This window comes from Marmota flaviventris, chromosome 8, assembly GCF_047511675.1.
Source record: "Marmota flaviventris isolate mMarFla1 chromosome 8, mMarFla1.hap1, whole genome shotgun sequence".
NCBI lineage: Eukaryota > Metazoa > Chordata > Mammalia > Rodentia > Sciuridae > Marmota > Marmota flaviventris.
In genome coordinates, this window is record NC_092505.1 from 57,519,438 (window position 1) to 57,536,779 (window position 17,342).

The following is a 17,342-nucleotide window of genomic DNA, read 5'->3' on the forward strand; positions in this document are numbered from 1 at the left end:
TTCAGCGAGTGGCTCAGTCCCTGGTGGGGCGCGGCGGTGGTAGGTGTCGGTGGATGGTGTTTCCGAGCTGACGTGGCTTAGATTAGGAGGGGGGCCGCTGGAGCCCCCCATCTCAGTCGCTTCTAGGTGAGTGGGTGACGCTCCCCAACACCTCCCCTCCTCGAGTGCTGTAACGGTCACCTCTGCCACACAGGCCGTGGGGACTTTCGGAGCAGCCACAGTCGAGTCCCTTCCCTGCCCCGCCTCTCCCGGATTCACTCTGGGTCCAGCTTTTCATCTGCCTCCCTTCACCTACCAGGCCTAGTTCTAGGAGCCCTCATTCCTGTGGGCCCCGCCGAGGGTTTTGGCGTCGCTCTGCGCGGCTTCGCAGCACGTACTCGCGGTCTGCCCCTTTCCCAGGACCTTTCTCCTCTGGGAGCGACGGGGAAGGGCTCCCGGATCAGTCCTGTCCTCCGGGCCCTCTCTCCTGAGCGGCCCGCTTTAGTCGGCCTCGGTAACGCAACAACTTATATCGGAGAGAACCTGCCGGGGGCCCTCGCATCCTGGTCCTAAACAAACTTAGTGTCCCGAAGGGGAGGCTGGTCTTAAGGCCGGAGATCAAAGAAACGTTGGAACTCGGCATACAAACGCAACACGGTCGAACGATCCTTCTAATGCTAAAGGGTTGCTAGAGAGATGAGACGAAAGGGATCCCTGTGATTCTATCAATGCTAAAACCCCAGGGATCAGGTGGCAGGCAGTTGGAGGAAAGGGGACTTAAAAGAGAATTTTGGAGGAAAAGAACTTGATTTGGTTGCGTGGACTATGTTTATTGTGGGTAACACACGTAGGAACGCGAGGGTTGGTGAATACGTTTCTCTGACTTATTTAAAGAGCTCCAGTTCGTCAATGGGGAGAGAGCACTTTAAAAATGGGACAGAGGTATTTAAAAATCTTGGACAAGCGCTTTCACTTTTGGAGATAGTTGGAAGCTGTCCAAATGTAAAAGGGACCCGTTTACAGTTCTATGCAAGATGGCAGTGGAGAACTTAACAGAATTGCTAGCTGCCTTTCCAGAAGCCATAAATTAATAACAGTGGATAGTCAGAATGACTATGAAGGATCAAATCCAGGAAATACTCTGTTGGAAAAAGAGGAGGATTTAGTCATGAAATAGATACAGTGTTAAAAGAATACTTAAAAATTGCGGGCTGGTGTGTAGCCCAGTGGTAGAGCTCTTGCCATTTTTTTTTTTTTTTTAAAGTTGTCCATGGACCTTTATTTTATTTATTTATATGTGATGGTGAGGATCGAACCCAGTGCCTCACACATACCAGGCCAGCGCTCTACCACTGAGCCACAACTCCAGCCCAAGCTCTTGCCAATTTGAGCATGTGTTTTCCCCCAAATATTGTATACTTCTTTTGGCTAACATGTGACTGCTAATATAAATATATCACGTCTGTTATAAAACATACAAAAATATAAATTTTAAAGAATGATTTTTTAAAAAATGGTAGAACACTCCCAACTCAATTTGAAGATCATATTGGAACTCTGCATACAAACGGAAAACTGTCAGTCCAACGATCCTTCTAATGCTAAAGGGTTGCCAAGAGAGATGAGCCAATGCCTTGTTTTTTCAAGGTTGTTTGCACCTGAGGATCTCCAGAGTGAGGGGAACCTCCATGAGTCCCTTCCTAAAAATAATCATCTTTAGATCTTTTTCTTCTTTTCCTATAACTTTTATTTGATGTTTAAAGCCCCCTGCTCTTTTCCCTCCTTTGGGTTAATGGATTGATTAGGGGATGTTGATATTACATTGTTTATAAAATAAATCATTAATTTCTCTAGGTTAACTACTATTAGGAATAAATTATTTGGAATGGACACATCTCACCAATAGTCATTACATAGTAACTAGTCTATTGTCAAGAACCTTTAAGAAAGTAGAGATTAGGCTCTACCATACTGTTTTTAATTAAGATATTTTAAAATCATTTATGTATACTTCAGTACCAAAGGATATAATGTAAAACAAACAAACCTCTTTGCCGCAGTCCGGCTGCAGCAAAATAACCAGGGGGGGTGACGAATAACTTGTGTAGATTGATACAGCAGGAATGGAAGCCATTTATTGCAGGACAGGAGCAGTATTTATACATTCCACACAGCTTATCTAATTAGCATAAACTAGATACATCAGTCAACCAATCAGGAATCTCCACACTTAATGGCTTGCTTTTGTTACTTTTCCCCTGGCAAAATGCCAGGTGTTATTTTGACTTGTTTACAAACTCTAACACCTCTTGATTTTCTTCTTCATTCCCCACTAACCAGAACAATTTCTTGATTATCCTTAAGAAATTTTCTGGTCATAGTGAAGCATATACATAATATATACCTCCTTTCATATGTGAACCACAGTGCACATTCTATTCTATATCCCTTTTTTTGCCACTTAATACCATATTTATTTAGTTGGAGTATTCCTAATCTGAAAATCAGAAATGATCAAAAATCTGAAACTATGAGCACTAGGACATGATGCCACAAGTGGAAAACTCTATACCATGCATTTTCATTCCATGCACAAAATTATTAAAAATATTGTGTAAAATTATCTTCAAGCTCTAATTATAAGGTATATATGACAAAAATGAACATTGTGTTTAGACTTGAGTTCTATCCCCAAGATTGAACATTGTGTTTAGACTTGAGATAGACAAGACTTGAGATAGACAAGATATCTAATTATGTATATGCAAATAATCCAAAATTCAAAACCATTCAAAATATGACACATTTCTGATGTTAGGCATTTTTGGATAAGGGATACTTAACCTGTATTAGACATTTTCAATATGCATAAGTATAAAAATACCTCTATTTCAAATGTGTGTGTGTGTGTGTGTGTGTGTATGTGTAGTGTCCTTGTATGATCCTGTCTGTGGTATAAACAATATGGAATTTTGGGGGCAATATTATTATGAATCGTATAACATGCTAAAAAAATCACCTATTATTCTTAAAATTAAAAGGGCTGGGGATGTAGCTCAGTGGTAGAATGTTTGTGTAGCATGCCCAAGGACTTGGGTTTAATTTCCCAGTACTGCAATAATAAATAAAAAGAAGAAGAGAAGAAAAAGAATACACATGGTGCCCTCATGCCATTATCCTTCTTTTTCAGCCTTGGTGAAGAATATTGGGTGCTGAGGTTACTCAAAAAATAGAATGTCTTTTGTGTACCTCTATTAGCCAGTTAGCCAAGAAACTTTGCAGAGCAGTGACTGGGCAAATTAATTTCCTTGTGCTTTAGTTCACTCACTTTAAAATTAGGGACAATGATAGTATCTCCTTATGAGAGTCGTTATAAGAATAAAATGAGTTAAATAATGAGGAAAAATGGGTTATATATGTAAAGCAATTGGAGAAATGCTTGATGAATAGTGCTGTGTATTGATATTGCTATCATTTACTTCTAAATTTGTTTACTAAAAAATAATAACTTTGAGTTATGAAAAAAAGTTTTTAGTTTTCTAATTGTCTAATTATAACATTGAGTGTGCTTTTTCTAGCTGCATAGAACTACCTTCTTTACCTTCCTCTTAGCTCTTTATCCTGGTTGAGAATCACTTTGAAAATGACTTCAGGAAAACTACAGAGGTACAACTAAAAATTCATGAAATGAGTCTGAGGAGTGACCTCAATGTAAATCTAACCATTTTCTGTGTTGTTTCTGTGGGAATGTGACTTAAATTCCACAGCAAGTGGCACATAGGCATGTACACACAGGGTCATACGTCCTGTCTTCAGTTATTTTGCTTATTTTTTCAACTTAATTATGTTCTCTGTGGTTGAGGACATGCTTAATATTCCTTTTATTTTTATAGTTCCTACCATAACCTTACACATTAGATAACTATGTTAAAAATAGGAATTGCTGATAAACAGTGAAGGCTTTAGAAAAGTAATGCTTTATTTAATTCTCAGTACCATTGTTGACATATAGTGGCTGAGTTTGTGGAAGGTGCAGCCTACATGGACTTTGAGGGATTATTTTATTCACCCAAGTGTTTTACAGAAACCTAGCATTGGCATGATATAAAATATATAGTCTATTTACTTTGCAATAAAATTAAATATTTCTCAATAATTATTGCCATTAATATTATTGTTATCCTGTTTTCATGTGAATGTATCCTTTGCATGTAATGATTTTCAGTAGGATGCTAGTAAAACACAGCCTCCTAGGAAAGATGAATCAGAATCTCATGTATGGTAGTGGTATAAGGGAGAAAGGAGGAAAATTATAGTTCAGAAAATATTCAGGATCTTTTTTTTAATGTTTATTTTTTAGTTGTAGTTGGACACAATACTTTTTTTTTTAAATTTTTTTATTGTTGGTTGTTCAAAACATTACATAGTTCTTGATATATCATATTTCACACTTTGATTCAAGTGGGTTATGAACTCCCATTTTTACGCCGTATACAAATTGCAGAATCACATCAGTTACACATCCATTGATTTACATATTGCCATACTAGTGTCTGTTGTATTCTGCTGCCTTTCCTCTACTATCCCCCATCCCCTCTTCTCTCTCTACCCCCTCTACTGTCATTCATTTCTCCCCCTTGTATTATTTTCCCCTTTCCCCTCACTTCCTCTTGTATGAAATTTTGTATAACCCTGAGGGTCTCCTTCCATTTCCATGCAATTTCCCCTCTCTCTCCCTTTCCCTCCCACCTCTCATCCCAGTTTAATGTTAATCTTCTTCTCATGCTCTTCGTCCCTACTCTGTTCTTAGTTACTCTCCTTATATCAAAGAAGACATTTGGCATTTGTTTTTTAGGGATTGGCTAGCTTCACTTAGCATAATCTGCTCTAATGCCATCCATTTCCCTGCAAATTCTATGATTTTGTCATTTTTTAATGCAGAATAATACTCCATTGTGTATAAATGCCACATTTTTTTTATCCATTCGTCTATTGAAGGGCATCTAGGTTGGTTCCACAGTCTTGCTATTGTGAATTGTGCTGCTATGAACATCGATGTAGCAGTGTCCCTGTAGCATGCTCTTTTTAGGTCTTTAGGGAATAGACCTAGAAGGGGAATAGCTGGGTCGTTCTTACTGGAGTGAGATGGTATCTTAGGGTGGTTTTGATTTGCATTTCTCTGACTGCTAGAGATGGTGAGCATTTTTTCATGTACTTGTTGATTGATTGTATGTCCTCCTCTGAGAAGTGACTGTTCAGGTCCTTGGCACATTTGTTGATTGGGTTATTTGTTATCTTATTGTCTAATTTTTTGAGTTCTTTGTATACTCTGGATATTAGGGCTCTATCTGAAGTGTGAGGAGTAAAGATTTGTTCCCAGGATGTAGGCTCCCGATTTACCTCTCTTATTGTTTCTTTTGCTGAGAAAAAACTTTTTAGTTTGAGTAAGTCCCATTTGTTGATTCTAGTTATTAACTTTTGTGCTATGGGTGTCCTATTGAGGAATTTGGAGCCCGACCCCACAGTATGTAGATCGTAGCCAACTTTTTCTTCTATCAGACGCCATATCTCTGATTTGATATCAAGCTCCTTGATCCATTTTGAATTAACTTTTGTGCACGGCGAGAGAAAGGGATTCAGTTTCATTTTGTTGCATATGGATTTCCAGTTTCCCAGCACCATTTGTTGAAGATGCTATCCTTCCTCCATTGCATGCTTTTAGCCCCTTTATCAAATATAAGATAGTTGTAGTTTTGTGGATTGGTTTCTGTGTCCTCTCTATACCATTGGTCCACCTACCTGTTTTGGTACCAGTACCATGCTGTTTTTGTTACTATTGCTCTGTAGTATAGTTTGAAGTCTGGTATCGCTATACCGCCTGATTCACACTTCCTGCTTAGCATTGTTTTTGCTATTCTGGGTCTTTTATTTTTCCATATGAATTTCATGATTGCTTTCTCTATTTCTACAAGATATGCCATTGGGATTTTGATTGGCATTGCATTAAACCTATAGAGAACTTTTGGTAATATCGCCATTTTGATGATGTTAGTTCTGCCTATCCATGAACAGGGTATATTTTTCCATCTTCTAAGATCTTCTTCTATTTCTCTCTTTAGGGTTCTGTAGTTTTCATTGTATAAGTCTTTCACCTCTTTTGTTAGGTTGATTCCCAAGTATTTTATTTTTTTTGAGGATATTGTGAATGGAGTGGTTGTCCTCATTTCCATTTCAGAGGATTTGTCGCTGATATACAGGAATGCCTTTGATTTATGCGTGTTGATTTTATATCCTGCCACTTTGCTGAATTCATTTATTAGCTCTAATAGTTTCTTTGTAGACCCTTTTGGGTCTGCTAGGTATAGAATCATGTCACCTGCAAATAGTGATAATTTAAGTTCTTCTTTTCCTATTTTTGTGCCTTTAATTTCTTTCGTCTGTCTAATTGCTCTGGCCAGTGTTTCGAGAACTATGTTGAACAGAAGTGGTGAGAGAGGGCATCCCTGTCTTGTTCCAGATTTTAGAGGGAATGCCTTCAGTTTTTCTCCATTCAGAATGATGCTAGCCTGAGGCTTAGCATAGATTGCTTTTACAATATTGAGGTATGTTCCTGTTATCCCTAGTTTTTCTAGAGTTTTGAACATAAAGGGATGCTGTACTTTGTCGAATGCTTTTTCCGCATCTATCGAGATGATCATATGGTTCTTATTTTGAAGTCTATTGATGTGGTGAATAACATTTATTGATTTCCGTATATTGAACCAGCCTTGCATCCCAGGGATGAATCCTACTTGATCATGGTGCACAATTTTTTTGATATGTTTTTGTATCCGATTCGCCAGAATTTTATTGAGGATTTTTGCATCTAGGTTCATTAGAGATATTGGTCTGTAGTTTTCTTTCTTTGAAGTGTCTTTGTCTGGTTTAGGTATCAGGGTGATGTTGGCCTCATAGAATGAATTTGGAAGTTCTCCCTCTTTTTGTATTTCCTGAAGTAGCTTGAAAAGTATTGGTATTAGTTCCTCCTTAAAGGTTTTGTAAAACTCTGCTGTATACCCATCCGGTCCTGGGCTTTTCTTAGTTGGTAGTCTTTTGATGGTTTCTTCTATTTCCTCAATTGATATTGGTCTGTTTAGGTTGTCTATATCCTCCTGACTCAATCTGGGCAGATCATATGACTTAAGAAATTTATCGATGCCTTCACTATCTTCTAATTTATTGGAGTATAAGGATTCAAAATAATTTCTAATTATCTTCTGTATTTCTGAAGTGTCTGTTGTGATACTGCCTTTTTCATCCCGTATGCTAGTAATTTGAGTTCTCTCTCTTCTTCTCTTTGTTAGCATGGCTAAGGGTCTGTCGATTTTATTTATTTTTTCAAAGAACCAACTTTTAGTTTTGTCAATTTTTTCAATTGTTTCTTTTGTTTCGATTTCATTAATTTCAGCTCTGATTTTAATTATTTCTTGCCTTCTACTTCTTTTGCTGTTGTTTTGCTCTTCTTTTTCTAGGATTTTGAGATGAAGTATGAGATCATTTATTTGTTGGTTTTTTCTTTTTTTAAGGAATGAACTCCAAGCAATGAATTTTCCTCTTAGAACTGCTTTCGGTGTGTCCCATAGATTCCGATATGTTGTGTCTGTGTTTTCATTTATCTCTAAGAATTTTTTAATTTCCTCCTTGATGTCTTCTATAACCCATTGATCATTCAGTAACCTATTGTTCATTCTCCAAGTGATGCATGATTTTTCCTTCCTTCTTTTATCGTTGATTTTCAGTTTCATTCCATTATGATCAGATAAGATGCATGGTATTATCTCTACTCCTTTATATTGTCTAAGAGTTGCCCTGTGACATAATATATGACCTATTGTTGAGAAGGATCCATGTGCTGCTGAGAAAAAAGTGTAACTGCTTGATGTTGGGTAGTATATTCTATATATGTCAATTAAGTCTAGGTTATTAATTGTGTTATTGAGTTCTATAGTTTCCTTATTCAACTTTTGTTTGGAAGATCTGTCCAGTGGTGAGAGAGGTGTGTTGAAGTCTCCCATGATAGGACACAATACCTTTATTTACTTTTATTTGGTGCTGAGGATTGAACCCAGGGCCTCGCACTTGGTAGGCGAGAGCTCTACCTGTGAGCCACAACCCAGCCCTTAGGATCTTAATTTTATATGATAATAGATTTCTGCATAATTGGAAAAAATTTAAATCATAATTTCACAATAGAAATTACATAAAACAAGATATGTCACAAATTTTCTAATTATAATATGCATAAGGTTTGATTTTAAGGCCTGCCACTCTCCTGTTGGTATACCTAAATAAGGCCTTATCCAATTTATGTCTCCTAATAACTTTTGAAAGTCATTAAGTGATTTGAGTTGATCTACTCGTATTTGAATTTTTGGTGGACGGACCATGGTTGAGGATAATAGAACTCCTAAATAATTAATTGGAAAATTTAATTGTACTTTATCTATTGCTATCACCAGAGGCGTAAGTGTCCAACCAACAGCTCCGCCTATGGGACCCTCAACCCCCGCAGTTGATAGTTGGGATCCTGAGACAAGATGTCAAATATTAACATGCCCTGTATTTGAGGCAGGAGGGCAGCGATTTTACCAAGTTTTAAATTTCAAAACAGTGAAGCAGCTAAAAGAGTCTGTAACAACCTATGGTCCTCAAGCACCCTTCACTGTAAGCATGGTCGAATCCATTAACAACTTGAACATGACGCCAGCAGATTGGGCTAATATGTGTAAAGCTGTGCTAAATGGAGGACAATACCTGTTATGGAAGGTTGCCAATGAGGAATTTTGCAAGGAGACGGCTAGGCGAAATGCAGCAGCTAGTTATCCTCAGAGAAATCTAGATATGTTGTTAGGAAAGGGACCTTATGAGGATCAGCAGCAACAAATTGCATATGATCCTGGCGTATATGCACAAATTGCTGTAGATGCAATTAAGGCATGGAAGACTTTACAAGGACATGGAAGTTTACAAGGTCAATTATCTAAGGTAATACAAGGAGCTAATGAACCTTATGCTGAATTTGTAGATAGGCTTATTCAAACAGCTACCAGAGTTTTTGGGAATACAGAACAAGCAATGCCATTACTAAAACACCTGGCTTATGAGCAAGCGAATCGTTGGTGCAGAGATATCATTAGACCATGGAAACATGAAGATTTAAACACATATATTAAATTATGTAGAGACATTAATGAACAAGAGCAAGTCGTGGCAGCTGCAGTAAAACAGGCTTTAGATGCCAGAGACATTAATGAACAAGGGCAAATTGTGGCAGCTGCAGTAAAACAGGCTTTAGATGCCAGGCCAAGAACATGCTACAATTGTGAACAAACAGGACATTTTAAAAGGAATTGCCCCATTGGAGGAGGGTTTAACAAAACTAGGTATCAAAGGAGTAGAATACCAGGTATTTGCCCACGATGCCGTAGAGGGAGACATTGGGCTAATGAATGCCATTCTCAAACCACCATAGAGGGTACTCCATTATCAAAAAACGAACAAGGACCAGGTGTTTATCCACAATATCGTGGAGAAAGGCATCGGGCTCCATTGCCAAAAAATGGACAGGGGGGCCCAATGCTCCGGGGCCCAAAACCACAAATATACGGAGCACTGGAGGAACCCAGCAACCCCATCAGGGTAGTGCCCGGGACACATTGTCCATCAGATCCCTCATCAGACAAACCAGAGGGAGCGCAGGGTTGGACATCTGCGCCTCCGCCAGAGCAGTACTAACTCCAGAGATGGGAGTTCAAATCATTCCCACAGGGGTGAAAGGACCTCTTCCCAAAGGAACAGTAGGCTTATTATTGGGACGCAGCTCTTCTACTCTAAAAGGACTTATGATAAGTCCTGGGGTAATTGATCCCGATTATGAAGGTGAAATAAAAATTATAGCCAGTTCTCCAAAGGGTATATCAGTAATTTCACCAGGAGATAGAATAGCACAGTTACTAATAATACCCAGCCTACATGATAAATTTTCCAGTCGTACTGTAGAAAGAGGTTCCAAGGGATTAGGCTCCACAGGTGTAGATTGGGCTATGCTTTCTTTAAATTTAGATTCTCGCCCCATGCTAAAACTAAATATTCAAGGACATGAATTTAATGGGCTACTGGATACAGGTGCAGACCTTAGCATCATCTCTCGTCAAGAATGGCCAAAACATTGGCCATTACAACAAGCCACTCAAACGCTTCAAGGCCTAGGAGTGGCAACTAATCCCCATAGAAGTGCAATGGTATTAGATTGGAAGGATCCTGAAGGATGTGAAGGAACTATACAGCCATATGTATTAGATCATCTTCCCGTAAATTTATGGGGACGAGATGTCCTAGATCAATTAGGTTTGACATTAACAAATAACATCAACCAAAATGCACCCACTATTATGACTAGACAAGGTTTTAGGAAAGGAAAAAGATTAGAAAAACAAGAACAAGGTATAGCAGCACCAATACAAATAGATCAAGGAACAGACAGACATGGGTTGGATTTTCAGAAAGGGCCACTGAGACAATAAAAATTACTTGTAAATCAGAAAGACCAGTATGGGTTCCTCAGTGGCCCCTGACTAAAGAAAAGATACAAGCAGCCCATGACCTGGTCAAACAACAATTAGCAGAAGGACATATACAACCTTCTGTATCTCCCCATAATACTCCCATTTTTGTCATCAAAAAGAAATCTGGTAAATGGAGATTATTGCAAGATTTAAGAGCCATTAATAATGAGATGGTTATTATGGGACCTGCTCAATCAGGGATTCCTCAGTTGTCTGCTTTGCCAAAAACCTGGTATGTTTTAGTTATAGATATTAAAGATTGTTTTTTTTCAATTCCAATTCATCCTGAGGATAGTCCACGTTTTGCATTTACTATCCCTGCACTGAATCATGAAGGTCCTGATCAGAGATATGAATGGAAAGTACTCCCTCAAGGGATGGCTAACAGCCCAACTATGTGTCAAATTTATGTTAACAAAGTAATCCAGCCACTTAGAAATCAAAATCCTGAACTACAAATATTTCACTATATGGATGATGTATTATTAGCACACAAAGATAAAAACACATTGCTAGAATGTTATGCCACACTTACAAACTTATTAAAAAATTATAATCTAGAGATAGCAATAGATAAAGTACAATTAAATTTTCCAATTAATTATTTAGGAGTTCTATTATCCTCAACCATGGTCCGTCCACCAAAAATTCAAATACGAGTAGATCAACTCAAATCACTTAATGACTTTCAAAAGTTATTAGGAGACATAAATTGGATAAGGCCTTATTTAGGTATACCAACAGGAGAGTTGGGACCTTTATTTGATATCCTAAAAGGTCCATCAGATCCAAATTCACCCCGAATGTTAACGCCTGAAGCAAAAAAGGCATTAAAAATCATTGAAACATATATGGAAAATATGCATTTGGATAGAATTGATATAAGTTTGCCTTTATTATTTATTGTACTACCAACAAAAAATATTCCTACAGGAGTATTTTGGCAAGAAGGTCCATTATTATGGATACATTTATCTTATTCTCCTAACACTATTCTTACTAGGTATCCTGAGGCTGTAGGACAATTAATACTCAAAGGAATAAAAGCAGCAAAGGGAGTGTTTGGAATTTCTCCCAATAAAATTATTACTCCATATACTATGAATCAAATTGATGAGTTAGCTAATGAGTTAAATACTTGGGCAATAATCATGTGCAAATCTAATGTTTCATTTGATAACCACTTACCATCTAATCCTTTATTGTCTTTTTGGTCATTGCATCCTGTAATTTTTCCAAAAATGACAAGAAAAACACCTATCATGAATGCTCCAAATATATTCACTGATGGGTCAAATAATGGTACAGCAGCAGTAGTTACCCCTGATCACTCTTTTACATTTTTAGTACCCAAACAATCAGCTCAAAAGGTAGAGCTTAATGCAGTTTTACAAGCTTTTGTGATGTTTAAAGATTCTGTATTTAATTTATTTTCTGATAGTCAGTATGTAGTTAATGCTATAGTATCTCTTGAAGATGCTGGTAGGATTTCCCCTTCTTCTACTGTTTTCTCTTTGCTTTCCACTATACAAAGTCTAATCTGGGACAGAAAAGATCCATTCTTTATAGGACATATCAGGGCACATACAGGATTGCCTGGAGCCCTTAGTTTGGGCAATGATTTAGCAGATAAAACTACACATGACATACATATTTTCTCTACACTAGAAGAAGCTATAAATTTTCATAAAAGTTCCATGTCAATGCTAATACTTTACAAAAGCGTTTTAAAATAACTAAGGAACAAGCTAGACAAATAATAAAACAATGTCAAAATTGTGTGACCTTTTTACCACAAGTTAATCTTGGAGTCAATCCTAGAGGATTGATACCTAACCATATTTGGCAGATGGACGTCACACACTTGCCAGAATTTGGAAAATTAAAATATTTGCATGTTACAGTTGATACTTCTTCTGGATTTTTGATGGGCTCCCTTCATGCCGGAGAAAAAACTAAAGATGTTATAGCTCATTGCTTACAAAATTTTGCCACTGTGGGTGTTCCAAAACAGTTAAAAACAGATAATGCCCCTGGTTATACTTCTACCTCTTTTAAACAATTTTGCTCAACATTTGGCATTACTCATATAACGGGAATCCCATACAATCCACAGGGACAAGGCATAGTTGAAAGAGCTCATCAAACTATTAAAATGTACTTATTAAAGCAAAAAGAAGGAATTGGGAAGGGGTATATATTCCCCAAAGATAAAATAACCCTTTTTACTCTAAACTTTTTAAATTTGGATTCATCAGGACTTAGTGCTGTGGAAAGGCATATGTGTCCAAAAAATGTACATAAGCCCAAGGTACTTTGGAAGGATATTCTAACAGGACAATGGAAAGGTCCTGACCCAGTAATTGTCTGGAGTCGAGGGTCTGTTTGTGTGTTTCCACAGGGAGAACAGCAGCCGATTTGGATTCCAGAGAGATTAACCAAGGTCCTGACCCAGTGATTGTCTGGAGTCGGGGGTCTGTTTATGTGTTTCCACAGGGAGAACAGCAGCCGATTTGGATTCCAGAAAGATTAACTAAAGCGATTTCTACAGACCAAAAAGAAGATGATTTGGCTCAAATCCATAACAACTGATATCCAAAACTCCAGTTTGGCTATTCTTACATCTGCAACAGAACCAGGATGCTTTTTTCAATATCTATTTTATTATTGCCCTTTGCCATATCATGAAGTTCTATTTTGTTTTTTGAGCTCATACAGACCTAGGTTAATGTTTTGCTGATCAGTTCTATTTTTTGACTATAGAGTTTTTAAACATTGCAATGGAGATTTCACCTGTAAAAAGTTATAAGGCCTTTACTATAATGTTATGTGTTGTATGTATTATATTATGTGTGCACACTTGTGTTTTGTGTTATATGTTTGAATGTATGTATGTCCATATAACATATATGATGAGCGCTCATGATAAAATGGATCCAAATATTTTTTTTCACGTGATTTATATGGTTTAATTTAAATTGGGTAAACAACTGTTGAGGATTGTTTTAATATGTAAACAAAAAAGAAGGTTAACAGATCTGTTTGTTTACTTTCACCTTTCCTTTTCATTATATTTAATAATTCTCTTAAAGATAATGTAAATTGTTAAGAAAATTGTTTTCTTTTAGTGCCTTCTGTAATGTTACATAATTTTTTCTTTAGCCATTATTGCCAGAATTCCTATCTTCATCCCAGTGCCGGTGAAGACAGTGTAAATTGTTAAGAAAATTGTTTTCTTTTAGTGCCTTCTGTAATGTTACATAATTTTTTCTTTAGCCATTATTGCCAGAATTCCTATCTTCATCCCAGTGCAGGTGAAGGCAAAGATAAAACCAATCTACAGCTTCTACAATAGCCATCACTGAACTGCTTGCAGAACTTGCCTGGACACATTGTGAGCTCACCTGTATGCATTGTGAACTATCTGTTGGTGCAGCGACTTGTGGTAGTGTTGGGGTATTTTTGCTGATGATGTCATTGGTGGTACAATTTTTCCAAAAGGAGCCGTCAATTGGCTTGGTGTATCTTCCTCCCTTTTGCTTGTCATGATCGTCCAGCTAAAATTTGGGGGCCAACAGAGGTGAGGCAAAGAACCTCACCCCCCCGCTGGTACAAAGACCTCTCCACAGGTGTGGCTGTATACTGGACTGGTAGTCAGTGACGGGTAAGATCCAATTGCAATGGTACCAACCTAAGGACCATATGTACTATTGGACAACCTAAGGCAGGCACGGTCCCTAAGCCACATGCTTATTGTTTAAACAGAGAGGGGGAGATGTTGAGAGCCACAGCCGAAGGGGCCCCAGCAAACTTCCAGCTGCCAGCAAACTTCCAGCTGCCGGCTGATGATTGGCTCACAGCGGCCCCAGCAACATCTAGCTGATTGTCTCCTCTATGGTGATGCTCATTGGGCTGTTTCCCTGCCCTTTCAGACCACGGAGCTGCTCATTGGGGGACTTTTTTGGCTCCGCCCACGTGACCCAGCCAATCGGCCTCAAGAGCAGGAGTATTGTGGGAGGTGGAGAGAAGCTTGTGGGGGAGAGAGAGGCTTGTGGAAAGCCGGTGGTGGCAGTTGAGGCTCTGAGGGTTTTTCCTGCGAGGCTGTTTTGTTTGGCGTGTGTGGTTCTAAAAATAAAGTTAGTTTCTTTTGACAAGTGGCTCCTGATTGTGCCCAGCCAGACTGCGGCAGTATGGCATCCAACTATAACTAATATATATATATATATAATTTATATATATATAAATTTTTTATATTATAAATATTTATATTTAATTATAATATATTTAATATATTATATAATATATTTATATAATATATTTAATTTATTTAATATATATTTAATTATAATATATTTAATTATAAATAAATATATATATATATATATATATATATATATATTTATTTATTTTAAAGAACAGTGTAGAGAGGGGAAAGTTTATTTTGGCTCATGATTTCAGAGGTTTAGGCCATGGTGAGCCAAATCCATTGCTCTTGGACAAAGGTGAGGCAGAAGGGATGGTAGAGGGGCTGTGTTCAATTCATGGCATCCAGGAAGCAGAAAAAGATAAAAGGGAAGTGGCTGCAGGGTACATAAATCCTTGCAGGGCATGCCCCTAGTGAATCCCCTCCTCCAGCCCTGCCCCACCTGCCTCAAGTTACCATACAGTTAGTCCATTCAAACTAGGCTGAACAGATTAGGTTATAGCTCTCACAATCCAATCTTTGTCCCCAAACATTCTGCATTAACACAGGAGCTGGAGGGGGGGATATGAATATCCAAACCATAGCAGTAATATTAGATTAATACTACGTCAATAAAATACTCAATATATTGTAATGGCTGTAAGTTCTGTTGGCTCAGTTATAAAGAGTCTTTAATTTCAAAGGATATGAGTTGGGCAAAGGATAAGATGAAATTCCTGGAATGAAGGAATTCCTGTTTGGAAGTTAATACCTTTTCCCTGATGTAATGGCAACTTTTTCCTAAACATCAGGAAGTACCTCAGGAATTGGACATGGAACTTAATAGTAGAACAGAAGAGGATGTTTTGGAGCGACTGGCTTATGCAGAACAGTTGGTGGTGGAGCTAAAAGAAAGTATTAGACAGAAGGATATTCAACTGCAGCAGAAGGATGAAGCTCTACAGGTACTACTGCATTTGTTTTTTCTTATAGAGTATTTGCCAAAGGACAGATATGCTATTCACTTAATAATCTAGAGAATTTGTTTCTTATTAATACTGTAATGTGATGTCTAGTAAAATAACTTTTGTTATGTGCTAGATAAATATTTATGGAGAATAAACATGCATTTATCATTATTGTTTTTTGGCAGGAGGAAAGAAAAACTTCTGATGACAAAATTAAAAAAATCAAATTTCATGCAAAAGCAAAATTAACTGCTTTGAATAAACACATAGAAGAAATGAAGGCACAAGGAGGAACTGTTCAGCCTCCAGAATCTCAGTCAAAAGAGTCATTCTCCAAGGTATGGGTACTGGGTATTAGATGTCTTTTCTGAGTCTAGAAAGCTTCTCAGTATGGAAAATCTTCACTAACCACAAATATTTGTAATTGTAAAATAAAAAGCATTAAATACTGTCCTTTCTTTAGGGACAAGACATAATTTGATTGGACTATCTATAGCTCACACATGGAGAATGAAAGGCCTACAGAAAACATGGACATGAAATGTCAGTTGTGGCTTAGACTTTCAGAGAATTAAAAAGGCTAATAGGAAGAGATAACAATTAAAGTGAGACATTTAGAGAGGAGTTAGTACTTTTTGGAGTAGGTTCAACTTGGAGGAGTTAGAACATTAACTCTAATGGTTATTTTTTTGCACGCTGAAATCCTTTATTCAGAGACTTTATAAAGAAAAATTCTATGTCCTCATATGGCCACAGAGTGATGGATTAGTGTTTTACAGATTTGGGGGCTGAATCAGCCAGATTACCTTGGACTCCCTGTAAAGGAAGCTCTCTATGATTATGGCTGCCACCAATAAAATAGTTTACGGTTGAGGATACAGAGAGGACCTAAGGAAGTTTCCCTTTTGAGGAATAGAGTATTACTGTTCCAGTACTTAATATTTTTCCTTCATGATATTCATATTTAGACAGCTATGTGGACAACAGGAAACTTCAGTTTTGTGCAGAGTTCAGTGGCAGGAATGTCACATGTGCACATTGTAGTTGTAGAGTCAGTCAGCCTTCACCCTGTATAAGAAATCTTATTTTCTTAATTTCTGTCTGGTTTTATTCATTTACCAGCTGAGTTCTTATTCTCATTGTTCTCAGTTCTTGGGAGAAAAGGTTTTAATTAGTTTTCTAGGCATAACACTTAGGGCACTAGTTAGCTCCCCAGTACCTTGGTTAGTTTTTCTTTTCAGGGGCTAATGCTCAGAGGACATTACTTTTCCTGAATTGATAACCTCATTTAACTTCTCAAAAGCTTATTTTAAAACTTTTATTAGTCCTCTCAAATAACTTCTTCATCTGCATTCTTCTTTTCTTACTTTTTGTTTTTTCCTCCAACAGTTCCCTTCGCCTGTCTATGGTAGCACCAACCTTTCTTTTGTGTTGTTTTTTCCTTCAGTTTCCCTCAGTCATGCTCTTGGATTTTTAAATTATTTCATACTTTGATTTTTAATTAATTTTATTTTTAGCTCTGAGACCTAAAACATCCAACATCTTACAGTTTTATTTCCTTTCCCTGTTGAGTAAATGATTCCCAGCAGTTCCAGGCAGTGCTAGCAG

At 37.5% G+C, this 17,342-nt stretch overlaps 1 protein-coding gene across 9 annotated transcripts in view; it reads left to right on the forward strand.

The window, feature by feature from the left end:
* Window positions 1–29: 29 nt before the first annotated feature.
* Window positions 30–17,342, forward strand: part of Golgb1 (golgin B1) — a 69,582-nt gene continuing 52,269 nt past the window's right edge. For 5 of the 9 annotated variants that reach the window (XM_071615298.1, XM_071615302.1, XM_071615303.1 and 2 more), the window contains exons 1-3: window positions 30–126; window positions 15,579–15,731; window positions 15,920–16,072. In XM_071615298.1, the coding sequence (XP_071471399.1) occupies window positions 15,600–15,731; window positions 15,920–16,072 (285 nt within the window). In that variant the 5' untranslated portion in view covers window positions 30–126; window positions 15,579–15,599. Of the gene's footprint in view, window positions 127–13,654; window positions 13,978–15,008; window positions 15,732–15,919; window positions 16,073–17,342 lie in introns of those variants that run through there. The other 4 variants (XM_071615301.1, XM_071615299.1, XM_071615300.1 and 1 more) reach the window with 4 other exon arrangements.